Below are 12427 nucleotides of genomic sequence, written 5' to 3' on the forward strand. Positions count from 1 at the left end.
CCCTGACCTCAACCCGATGGAGATGCTGTGGCAGGACCTCAAGAAAGCGATTTACACCAGACATCCCAAGAATATTGCTGAACTGAAACAGTTCTGTAAAGAGGAATGGTGAAGAAATACTCCTGACCGTTGTGCTCGTCTGATCTGTAACTACAGGAAACGTTTGGTTGAAGTTTTTGCTGCCAAAGGAGGTTCAACCAGTTATTAAATCCAAGGGTTCACATATTTTCCACCTGCACTGTGAATGTTTACATGGTGTGTTCAATAAAAACATGGCAACATTTAACTCTTTGTGTGTTATTAGGTTAAGCCGACTGTGATTGTCTATTGTTGTGACTTAGATAAAGATCAGATCACATTTTATGACCAATTTGTGCAGAAATCCATATCATTCCAAAGGGTTCACATACTTTTTCTTGCAACTGTAGTGCCTCAGGGGTGTGACTTCCAGGCTCCACACACTGCAAGGAACAGTCATCTGAACTGAAGTTTCTTTTTCCTCCCCAAATACTTGAAAATGTCCATTACCCAGAGTCCTCCAGTGACAACTTGGTGATCTACTAGTCCTGTCTGTCCAATAAGATTTTCAGCACAAAATCCTGGAAGGTCTCTTTGGCGCATTAGAGTAAGATTTAAGGGAATACCCAGTCACATGACACAAGACAAGAGGAAGATTTCCCAGATTAGTCAGTGGCTGCAACACTGTGTCCACCCGGCCCCACAATCAGCCATGAGGGTCTGGTGCTCCACCTAGTGGTGGTGTCAAGACTGCAGCAGTCCAAGTCTTTAAACTTCATATAAAAAACTAAAATAAATATTTGACATAATTCCATACCGTCCTATAGAATCATTTTTTTCTGATTAAGACGCCTTTGGGATATAAGGCCCTAACTCTTCACCATTCCAATCCGTCGTCCTGTTGGAAATTAAGTTTGGGGCTGTTCTCGCTGTAAAACTGAGAATACCAGCGGCGGTGTTTCTGGATGGCAGCGTCTTCCTTCACCAGAAGAGGCTTGGAGATGTATTTCTTGTTGTTCCAGATCATCACGTCCCGCTCAAACTGAAACAGACACGACAGGAGTTAGTCACAAGGTTAGACCTAGAACCCGCTGGGGGAATCTCTACCTATCCAGTCCAGTATAAGGAGTCTGTAGGATGCCAGTACCACTCTGCATGAGACTTCACACGTCACCTACCTGGATGCACTCTGCCTTTAGAATAAACTTGGGGACAATGGCAGGAATATTCCTCTGGTAGTAGATACTGTGGGATACTTTCTGCAGCAGAGGCTCGATGGGCGTCACGCAGTGAAGAATCATCCCTTTGCCCAGGAAGGCATGCGAGAAGTGCAGGAACACGACACCAGGGCCGACCTGTGGAGACAAAGCACAGGCTGTGAGAGGTGAAATGATACCACCAGGGGGCACTGTGGAGACAAACTGTTCATTTGTACATGATATGAAAAATGTATGGAGTACAAGCTGTAGAAGAGAAGTGCATAACGTATCCACCAGCACATTCTAAGAATAGTAAGTGACACTGTAGGTCTCCAAGATTGTGGTTAGTCCCAAGAAGCAGTCTGGAGGAAGCTTTTCTGTAGAGAGTTTGCACACAGCCTGCGACATGCATGCTGCTGCACAAGGTGCAGTCTGCCACCTCTCCTGTTCCTGAGACAACCATCCATAGCTCTCCAGTATCCTGCTCAATTTGGCAAGATGTATACAACTACAGCTACTAGCCAGCCCCACCACCTTTGTGATGCCCAGGCATCATGGCACATGTAGCTTCCAGAGCCAGGTTTTGAGTAAAGTCAGGTAACGTGCACTTTTTAAACAGTAGCCAAGTGCAATCAGTTTTCCGGATTTTGCTGTAACTCTGCGAACACTACCCTCAGTAGTGCAGCCATTGTAGGGTCTGAGGGAGGAGACCAGAGGGATTGTGCTCTATTGTGAACAATGGGGGGGGGGGGGTGACTGATATAACTGACCCGGGAACAAGGAAAAGGATGTGGTTGGGAGCAGAACCGCGCAGAGAGGTCCGGTAATATGGAGGAATGTGCAGATACCAACAGGATGGGGCTTATGTCTTTAGGACCCCCGTCCCATGCTGGGTTTTTGATATTTGGTGCCACTGGCTGATCTGGAAACTCTTCCTCTTAAAAGCCTGTGGAAAGGGTCACGTTCTCTGAATGTTACTGGTGCCAAATGGACCTTCCAGGTTCTTAGGGCATCTTCCGCATTTACAGGATAGCTTTCGCCATCAGTATTCTTTACGGTTAGAGCAGTCGCTCGGGAAGATGAGAGAAGAGGAATGCTGCCGCATGGGGTTGTCCTTCCTTCTTCTGTGTCAACAATGCAGGATTACAGGGTGAGCTTGATGGCCTCGGCATGGACTGAAGTAGGGCTGGAACATGTAGTCATTAGGGTAGGAAGACTGCCAAGTGGCCATACAAATTAGGGAAGTCGGGCAGCACGACTATCCCAACATCTGCCGTGCCAAACCAAGGATCTGCCGATTCAAGTCCATATTCTGACCTTATCTGTAGGCATCTGGCAGCAGCTTATCTCCTGGCAGTAAACACACATGATCAGCAAATCCAAAAGTACACAGAGTACAGCCAAGCTACTGCCGCCCAGAGCAACAAGCAGAATTTTACATGCAGCTTTGGATGTGAGCACAGTAAGAGTAATGAGCACAGTAAGAGTAATATCTGCACCGTTCCTCCTGCTTCCCATCTGGTCCTTTGCTGCTCATCTTTAAAAAACAGCCTCATCCAACCAGCCACGAGAGCCATTCTGAAACACCGCTGATCTCCAGTTACATCAAGTTTATGGTCTTACCTGACGAGCGACGACGTCCACATCAAGCAGGGAGAACTGCTTCCCGAAGAGCAGGGAGGAATGCTGCACAAACATCTGAGAGCAGTGCTTGTTGGGGGCTGGCTCTGGCTCCCACCGGACCTGAAAATCAAAACACATGGAGTTACCACTGGTGACTGGGCAAACACGTTCTGGACATCAGTCTGGACACTCCGGCTCCTATCCAGCGGCAGCTGTTCTGTGGATCATAACCATCATCATCGTCAGCACCGGGCAACTGGAGCACATGGTGGGTGGTGTCACCATTACAATTCTAGCAGAGCCCGGATGTGATCTCTCAGCCCAGTGCTCCCAACAACCCAGAAGATTCTTACCTTCCAAGTGTGCCTGAAAAAGTCCCAAATCCTTGACTTTGTGAATCGGAGGTCAACCCCACTCAGTAGGCCGGGTTCATGTAGGCAAGTAAGGTGAGCGATGTCTGCGGCGTTCTCCGGGATCTCCTGCAATCAGAGAATACGATGGATGTAATCTGGAGGGCAGATAACATACAAGCGCCTACATGGGGGCCACTGCCACCTCAAAAGCTGCTTCCTGCAGAATCAAATGGAGAGCAAGGGGCCTGCATACAGTTTTTGCTCAACCCCTTACTGAAGATGCGCAATATAAAGTAGTGATCATTATTATTATTAATGATTAAAGAACCATTCATTCCATAGCGCTGTACATATGAGAAGAGGTATACAATAATAGACAATTGCACTAATCATAAACAAGACGAGTTACAGACTGGTACAGAAGGAGAGAGGGCCCTGCCCGCGAGGCTTACAATCTACATGGTATAGGAGAAGGACACAGTAGGGGAGGGTGAAGTTGGTCATGGCGGTATAGAGGCAGCAGGGTCACTGGTTGGAGGCTTGTCTGAAGAGGTGGGTTTTCCGTTTTCTTTTGAAGGTTTCCACTGTCGGTGAGAGTCTGATATGTTGGGGTAGCGAGTTCCAGAGTGTGGGGGATGCACGGAAGAAATCTTGGAGTCCATTGTGGGAAGAGGTGATAAGGAGAGGAGGAGGTCTTGTGAGGACCAGAGAGTGCGTGTGGGGATGCATCGGGAAAGTAGCTCAGATGTAGGGAGGGGACAGGTTATGGACGGCCTTGTATGTATTTGTTAGTATTTTGAACTGAATTCGCTGGGCAATGTGGATCCAGTGAAGGGATTGGCAGAGGAGTAACAGGGTGAGAGGTGGATTAGTCGGGCAGCAGAGTTGAGGATAGATTGGAGGGGTGCGAGAGTGCTAGATGGAAGGCCACAGAGGAGAGTGTTGCAGTAGTCTAGGCGGGAGATTATGAGGGCATGTACAAGCATTTTCGCAGATTCAAAGCTGAGGAAAGCGCTCAAGCGGAGATGTTTTTGCATTTGAGGCGGCAGCAGGTGATGGAAAGGGCTTGGATGTGTGGTTGGAAGGAAAGGGCAGAATCCAAGGCAGCAGACTTTGTTGACAGGGGAGAGAGTGTGCAGCCTTAGATCGTGATTAATAGGTCTGTTGGGGGGGGGGGGGGGGGGGACTGAGAGGAGGAGGAGGTGGTGCGGGAGTGGGAGACGCTAAACATTTGGTCTGTGAGGTATGATGTGATCCAGGAGAGGGCCAGGTCAGTAATGCCAAGCGATGAGAGAGTTTGCAACAGAAGGGCGTGGTCGACAGTGTCAAAGGCAGAGGACAGGTCACAGAGAAGGAGGACAGAGTAATGTTTAGGTATTGGCTGGCAGTAGGTCATTGGTGACTTTGGTAAGGGCAGTCTCAGTTGAGTGGTGGGGTCAGAAGCCAGATTGTAGGCGGTCAAAGAGGGAGCAGGAGGAGAGGCGAGTGGACAGTTCAGAATGGACATGTTCAAGTAGCTTTGAGGCATACAGAAGAAGTGAGCTGGGGCGATAACTGGACACAGAAGATGGGTCAAGTGAAGGCTTTTTGAGGATGGGTGTAATGGAGGCATGTTTAAAAGCAGAGGAGAAGACACCAGAGGTTAGAGGTTGAAGAGATGAGTTAGGGCTGGAATAAGCACTGTGGTGAGGTTAGGGATGAGGTGGGATGGGACTGGGTCAAGTGCACAGATGGCGAGATGAGATCTGGGAGAGTTTTTCTTCTGTAATGGTGGAGAAGTGGGTTTTGGGAGAAGAGGACCGAGCAGTTGTGTAGAGGGTCTGTGGGACTGTGCACTGAAGCTTTCTCTGATGTTGACTATTTTTTGTTTAAAGTATGTGGCAAAGTCCTCGGCTGAGATGAGGGTGAGGGCGCTGGGGGTCAGAGAAGGGAGTAAAAGTGTTAAAAAGTTGTTTAGGGCTCTGGGACATGGAAGATATGAGAGATGAGAAGTTGTCCGTTTTGCTTCGGTGAGTGAGGACTTGAATATGAGGAGGAATTGCTTGTATGCGGTGAAGAGATCCTTAGAATTTGATTTCTTCCATCTCTGCTCAGCAGCCCTGGAAGCTTGTCTGAGTTTTTTGGTCAGGTTGGTGTGCCAGGGTTGTCTTGATTTTTTGGGTTTTGTTGTGTGAGGGGGGCAACTGGGTCCAGAGCTGTACTTATTGTGGTGTTATATAGGGTGGTGGCAGTATCTGGGTCTTGGAGGGAACAAATGGTAGAGAGTGGCAGAAGAGAAAGCAAGCGAAAGTCGAGATGTTTAAGGTTCCTGCGGGGGTGGGTGGGGTGCTGGTGTGTGGACCGGGGGAGCTGCAGAGGAGACCAGTGAAGAGAAGGTGAGTAGGTTGTGGTCAGATAGGGGGAGAGGCTCATGAGAAAGGTTAGATAGGGGGCAGAGGAGTGTAAAGATAAGATCCAGAGTGTGACCATCTCTTTGGGTGGGAGCAGAAGACCACTGTGAGAGGCCGAAGGAGGAAGAGAGCAATAGGAGTTTAGAGGCGGCCGAGTGGCAGGTGTCAATAGGGATGTTGAAGTCACCCATGATAGTGGGGATGTCGGCAGAAAGAAAGTGTAGTAGCCAGGTGTTAAAGTGGTCAAGAAAGATGGTGGCTGGGCCTGGAGGGCGGTAAATGACAGCTACTTGAAGGTTGGAGGGAGAGTAGATGCAAACAGTGTACTTCAAATGAAGTGAGTGTAATGGAGGGTGGCAGTGGAGTTTGGCTGTAGGAACAGGTGTCTGATAGGAAAAGACCAACTCCTACACCATGTTTGCAGCCGGGTCGGGGGAAAGGTGAGTGAAATGAAATCCACTATATGAGAGTGCAGCAGAGGAGGTGTGGGAGGGTGTCAGCTATGTTTCTCTGTGGGACCCAGAAAGGAAAGTTTGAGAGATGAAGAGATCATGAATGTAGGACAGTTTGTTACAGAGAGCGTGCATTCCATAATGCTCTGGCAAGAGGAACCAAAGGAGCAGGGGTCAGAGGGATGGTTATTAGGTTTAAGGGGGTTGCAGAAATTTGTAGAAGGAGATTTGTACTGGGACATGGAGGTGATAGTGGGGATTTGCTGAGGGTGGCCTGGATTTGGAGAGATATCACCAGCAATAAGGAGAAGCAGAGAAAGTGTTAATAAATGAGAATAAGAGGGCAGGAGGTATCTGTGCGTGTTTGGGAAGGAAGTGTTTTACATTGCCAAACAGGTTTGTGCAAGCGTCAGATGAGAAGGTAAGATGGAGGGAGAGATGAATAGTTCCTTGCTGGGTGAATGTGGGGGTATTGCAGGAGGTTGTGGAAAAGTGGGAAGAGTAAGATGAAAAAGTGAAACACTGTTTCTAGTAACTATGTCTGTCATTATCTGTGGTCCCCTTCTGGTATAATTCAGTATGTGCACTTGAAAGATGTTGCATTTGGAAAGACCAAGGTTTGGAGGACCTAGGAACTTAGATTTATACCACTCAGAGTTCAATCAGGTGTGACCAAGAGGGGAGGGGGCTACATATGGCCTAATCAAGGGAGGACCAGGTACAGGGTGGAATAGTCAATGTAAACAAATACCCCATAAATCCAGCAAGAGATAAATCATGTTTTAATATATGCAAATAAGCCTCTAGGAGCAACTGGGGCGTTGCCATTACACCTAGAGGCTCTGCTCTCTCTGCAGCTGCATGCCCTCTGCACTTTGGCAGGAATAGGTGTGATGACGTTTTCAATACCTGGTCCTTTCAAAGTGCAGAGGGAGCAGCAGTTCCAGAGAGCAGAGCTTCTAGGTGTAACGGCAACACTACCGTTGCTGACAGATGCCCTTTAAGGCAGTGAGCTCTCTCCACAGACTGAAGCGGCTGATAACAGGAAGCAATAGACCGCATTCAACCACACAGCACATGGAGGGATGGACTGCAGGTTTTGAAACAAAAACAAACGAGGTGGAAGTGCCAGTTTAAGGCTTCCACATTCATTAAGTGGTAAACAACATTCCAGGACCAGTGCGGCTGCATTTCCCCCCCCAGACAACGAGCAGTGCTGAGAAGACTCCTCCCTCCCCTCTCCATATACTGCTGGGTGCCTCCTCACCTCTATATGAGAATTGACGTAATGCTCGGTGCGCCCCCTGTAGATCCACTTCTTGCTGGTGATCTCTTCCTGCTCGGGGATGTTCCACGTCGGCTCGATCTGGTCGCAGTGATACCAGATGAACACCATCCCATTGATTTCGCAGCACGGCCACGTCTTCAGCTTGGCGAACTCTGGAACTGCACGTAAGAGAGGAGATCTTATCAGCGCTTCACCTTATCCAGAAACAGCGCCACCCCTGTCCGTAGTCTGTGTCCGGTATTGTAGGTCCTGCTGGACACGCGTCGCACCGATTCTGAAACAGAAAGCCATGCTTTCCTAATCCTAGACAATTCCTTTAAGACACAGCGCCTCCACAGGAGGGATAATCCACACTCTGCAGCGGTGCAGAGTGTAGGTTATGTCCTGTCTTGTTGCTCCCCCATGTATTCTGCAGACCGTCTCTAGTTCAGGTTGCTCAGCAGCCTCTCCGCTTCCTGTCTGGGTGCCCACCTCTTGGGCACATGTGCTGAAGAGGTCACAAGACTGTTGGGTGCAGGGAATTTCCTACCTTTTTCAGCATAGGGTATCCTGGTACATTTGCCATCCTCGCCGCGAAACTGCCACCCGTGGAAAGGACATTCGATGCAGTCGCCGACCACTCTACCGCCCACAGCAAGATTTGCACCGAGGTGAGGGCAGTAGGCATCTACAGCGTACACTTTACCATCCATGGTACGGTACACGGCGACCTGTTCACCTGCAAGACAAAAACACGCCATTAAATCCACCACCTGCGGCGACTAATCAGAACACGTGGGGCCCCCGGGGGCTGCCTGACCACCACGTGAGGTTATGTGATGGGCACTGTGCCCTCTACTTGCCGCCAGCGCCATGTGAGGGAAAGTCTTTTTAAGGCTCCCACTAATGCAGCCAAATTTTCTACCACACGAATCCTAATTATTCCCAGAAACCATCAGCTTATGCTGATTACTGATCCCGGAGCCAAGCAGAGTCAAGGTGCAGAGCGGAGGAGTTACATAACCGAGGCGATAAGATCTGTGGCGCACTCCACAAGCCCCAACATCATTACATCCATCTCCTCATCTGCCTGGTAAGTAGATCACGGGGAGCGCTGCTCATACAGTAACCGCCACTGCCTGGAAACCGTCAGCAAGCAGGATGGATCCTGTCTACAGAGCTGTCCTTTACGGTTTTTAGCATATGGTCCAAGATACTGCAGGTAGATGGAAATCTACAGGGTGCCCCCACCCCACAAAAAAAAATTAAAAAAAATTAAAAAAAGGAATCCGCGTCAAGAACGGACAGGACACTGTTTCTACAGTGCAGTGAAATCAATGCACGCGCCCAAAGTGCTGTGTGTGAACCTAGCCTTAAAGCCATATCAGTCAGGTCTGAACTCTCCACACTGGTCACCAGTAAACACTAAAAACCAATATAAACGACAAGCACAATGGCGAATTCAAAGAAAGGCACGGAATGTGAAGCCTTCAGGATGGCGGCCAGATTCGGCAGGGCGTGCGTTCTCAGCGGGGAGTGGACTGTTGTCAGACAAAGGAGATAAGTCTCTGCCAGGCTGGAGAGGTTAAAGGATTGGGCATATTGAAAATCCAACATGCCTGATCCTTCAATGCACATGCAAGGTGTGACAGTACACCACAGGTAATGGGGGGCCACAATAAACCATTGGGGTATGTGAACATGATGGAGGGAGTAGTTGCCTCCCCCCCCCCTTCCCCCAGAATTCCCCAAAGTTGAGCTTGGGGGGGGGGGGGGGGGTTAATATTTGAGTCTTTAACACCCCCACAGATGCTAATGGATGGAAGCTAGGGGGCGCCATCAGCATCTGCTGCCTCTAGAAGAGGAAGGGATGTCAGGCAGGTGTAGGGGGCATCGCACAAGCCCACTCACCCAGCTGAGGGGTGTATGGCCAGTGCCCACCAAATGCAGAGACACTGGATAAGACTGGTGCACTCCTGTCTACTGCCAGCCGGGTACATAACCCACCAGGGGGCGCAGCCATGGGGGGGGGGAAGGGGGGCTAAAGTTCACTTTGCATCACTGTGGACTTTACAGTGTGAGAAGGCAACCTGGAAGAGCGCCCGCCGCCATGTGAATGAGTCAGCCATGAACACTAAGGTTTACAGCTTTCTCCCATGATGCATTATTTCTGCCGGGCAGAGTCTAGAGCGCCGGCCAATGGCGGGAATCTCCTGGAGCTAGCAAACCCCACTCTGCTGCATTGCACCCACCGAATACCTGCAAACCCCTCTGCTGCACTGCACCCACCTGCCCAATCCCTGCAAACCCCACTCTGCTGCACTGCACCCACCGAATACCTGCAAACCCCTCTGCTGCACTGCACCCACCTCGCTGCACCCACCTGCCCAATCCCTGCAAACCCCACTCTGCTGCACTGCACCCACCTGCCCAATCCCTGCAAACACCACTCTGCTGCACTAAGCCCACCTTCAAGGCGGGAACGGTGCCCACTTTGCTGGAGGTAAATCTTAAGGTGGCTATACACTAGTATTCCTCCTAACCCTCCATACACACTGGGTTCAGCTGAGGATGCATGTGTTCTTAATGAGGACCGAGGCTCATCTCCCCGAGGATGGGGCATAATGAAATCCATCTCACCCCCCCCCCCCCCAATGTGATGACTGTAGCCAATCGCCAGCCTCAGCGCTGCACCGGACAGGCCAGCGATGTCACTGCTGCAGCCCGGTGGGAAAACTGGGATCTGTCAGGCAAGTAATGATGGATGCCCTGTGCTGTTGGCTCTGCTGCATGCAGAGGGGAGATGAGAGGTAAGTACTTCCAGTGCCCACCCTCCAAAAGGTACAAACTGGTTCCTCTAGAGCGGCGATGCGATTGCGGCACCGATCCCACATTCCCGATCACGGGGAACTGGTTCTACAAGAAGAACCAAGAGCAAAGGTTACTATAGTGTGGCATTGCACAGGAACTAGCACCACCATCATCTCCCAGCATGGGCCAGGAAGATGGGAGAGGGCGCCTGTCCCAGATCCGGCACCGCACCTACATTACATAACATTCCACGTCCCGGCCTAATCAATGACAGCCAGGCACTGCAAGCCGAGCGCAGAACTCAGTCACTGCTCCACCGCGCTGCGCAGAGAGGTCCAGACTCTATCCAGAAGAAGTTCTGGACATTTATCCAAGGAGTGTGCAAGTTAAAGGGGCACTCCGGACAAGTCTGGAGTTCACCTTTAAATGAATATTTCCTGGAGATCACAGCGCTCAGGTGCCCGTCACCCAGGACGCTTGTCACCTGCTACACCCCAGGTTACAAATCCATCCTCACTGGTTTCACAGACGTAGCAGAGCCGAACATGACAGCCGTTTTACATCAGAACTAAGAATGGGTTTTCTCTGGAGTTCTGGGAAACCTATTGCACCAGGTGACAAACCCCACTCTGCTATGTCTACCCATTACACCGTTAGCTTCACAGTGTTCTGGATCCTGTCACCAGGGTAATGGATCATACCAGTGTGACCAGTCCACAATGTACCCCCACAACCAACACCCAAATCTTCACGTGCATGTACATAGGAAATGGCCTACTGACAGCCCGCCCAGCAACAGGAGTAGTGTTATCACCAGGTCAACTCTGCTACATCTGTAGATTTCATGATAATGTCAGTACTGTGCCCAGTTACTTAAAGAATAACTTTGCAAACAGCTGCACAATGATCGCTGGAGTTCGCAAACTCCACTCAGCTGCACCAAGCCCACTATGGAGTTTGGTAAGGTGGGCACAGTGCAGCAGAGTGACATTTACTGGGTTTGGCAATCAACTGCACCATGCCCACCTCCCTAAGCTTCACCCAGCTACATGTTGCCCACCTTCCCAAACTCCACCTCTGCAAACTCTACACAGCTGCATCATGCCCACCTTCAGAAACTCCACACATGGTGCCCACCACTCAAAACCCAGCAAGCTCCACTCTGCTGCGCCGTGCCCACAGCTCAAAACCCAGCAAGCTCCACTCTGCTGCGCCGTGCCCACCGCTCAAAACCCAGCAAGCTCCACTCTGCTGCGCCGTGCCCACCGCTCAAAACCCAGCAAACTCCACTCTGCTGCGCCGTGCCCACCGCTCAAAACCCAGCAAGCTCCACTCTGCTGCGCCGTGCCCACCGCTCAAAACCCAGCAAGCTCCACTCTGCTGCGCCGTGCCCACCGCTCAAAACCCAGCAAGCTCCACTCTGCTGCGCCGTGCCCACCGCTCAAAACCCAGCAAGCTCCACTCTGCTGCGCCGTGCCCACCGCTCAAAACCCAGCAAACTCCACTCTGCTGCGCCGTGCCCACCGCTCAAAACCCAGCAAACTCCACTCTGCTGCGCCGTGCCCACCGCTCAAAACCCAGCAAAATCCACTCTGCTGCGCCGTGCCCACCTCCCCAATCCCAGCAAACTCCACTTTGCTGCACCGTGCCCACCACTCAAAACCCAGCAAACTCCACTCTGCTGCGCCGTGCCCACCTCCCCAATCCCAGCAAACTCCACTCTGCTGCGCCCACCACTCAAAACCCAGCAAACTCCACACTGCTGCGCCGCAGTCCTATTCCGGACATGCCCAGGACCCCTCACCATTGTGCCCATGTAGCTGATGGATGCCAGTGTACCGACCCCTCAGCTGTGGGCACTTACCGCAGACGGTGAGGTTGTGCACGGCCCCGGGCTCCAGCAGGTGCGAGTCCAGCACTTGGAACCAGCCATTGGGATAGACCGGGGGCAGGTCTCCCTTCTTCCGCCTCCTCCGGACCAGGTTGGCGGTCTGGGCCCGGCTCCGGCCCCGCTCCGGGATGTAGCCCACGTCGTCCGGGCTCCGCAGCAGCTCCAGCGGGCGGCTCAGCACCCTCCAGCCCCACAAGCCGAGCGGCAGCAGGAGCAGCAGGGAGCCGGCAAGCAGTGGGCTCCGGGCGGGGACGCCGGCGGCGGAGGAGGAGCGGGGCAGGTCCGGCAGCAGGTGGGCGCTGAGGAGCAGGCTCCCGGCACTGGCCAGCAGCACAGCGCCCAGCACACACAGGACGGACAGCCACAGCAGCGACCGCGGGACCGACTCCATCACACCTGTGTGACAGCCCCGCCCCCGCTCCG

At 51.6% G+C, this 12427-nt stretch overlaps 1 protein-coding gene across 1 annotated transcript; it reads right to left on the minus strand.

Moving 5' to 3' along the window:
* Window positions 1-382: 382 nt before the first annotated feature.
* LOC122946762 (cholesterol 7-desaturase nvd-like) lies at window positions 383-12427 on the minus strand. Its single transcript, XM_044306560.1, has 7 exons — window positions 11978-12427; window positions 7853-8041; window positions 7303-7481; window positions 3194-3319; window positions 2841-2960; window positions 1197-1373; window positions 383-1060 (listed from the first exon to the last, which is right to left on the minus strand). Exons 1-7 carry the CDS (start codon window positions 12393-12395, stop codon window positions 896-898), a joined length of 1374 nt encoding a protein of 457 aa, XP_044162495.1. The 5' UTR covers window positions 12396-12427; the 3' UTR covers window positions 383-895.

Source organism: Bufo gargarizans, chromosome 9 (genome assembly GCF_014858855.1).
Source record: "Bufo gargarizans isolate SCDJY-AF-19 chromosome 9, ASM1485885v1, whole genome shotgun sequence".
Taxonomy (NCBI): domain Eukaryota; kingdom Metazoa; phylum Chordata; class Amphibia; order Anura; family Bufonidae; genus Bufo; species Bufo gargarizans.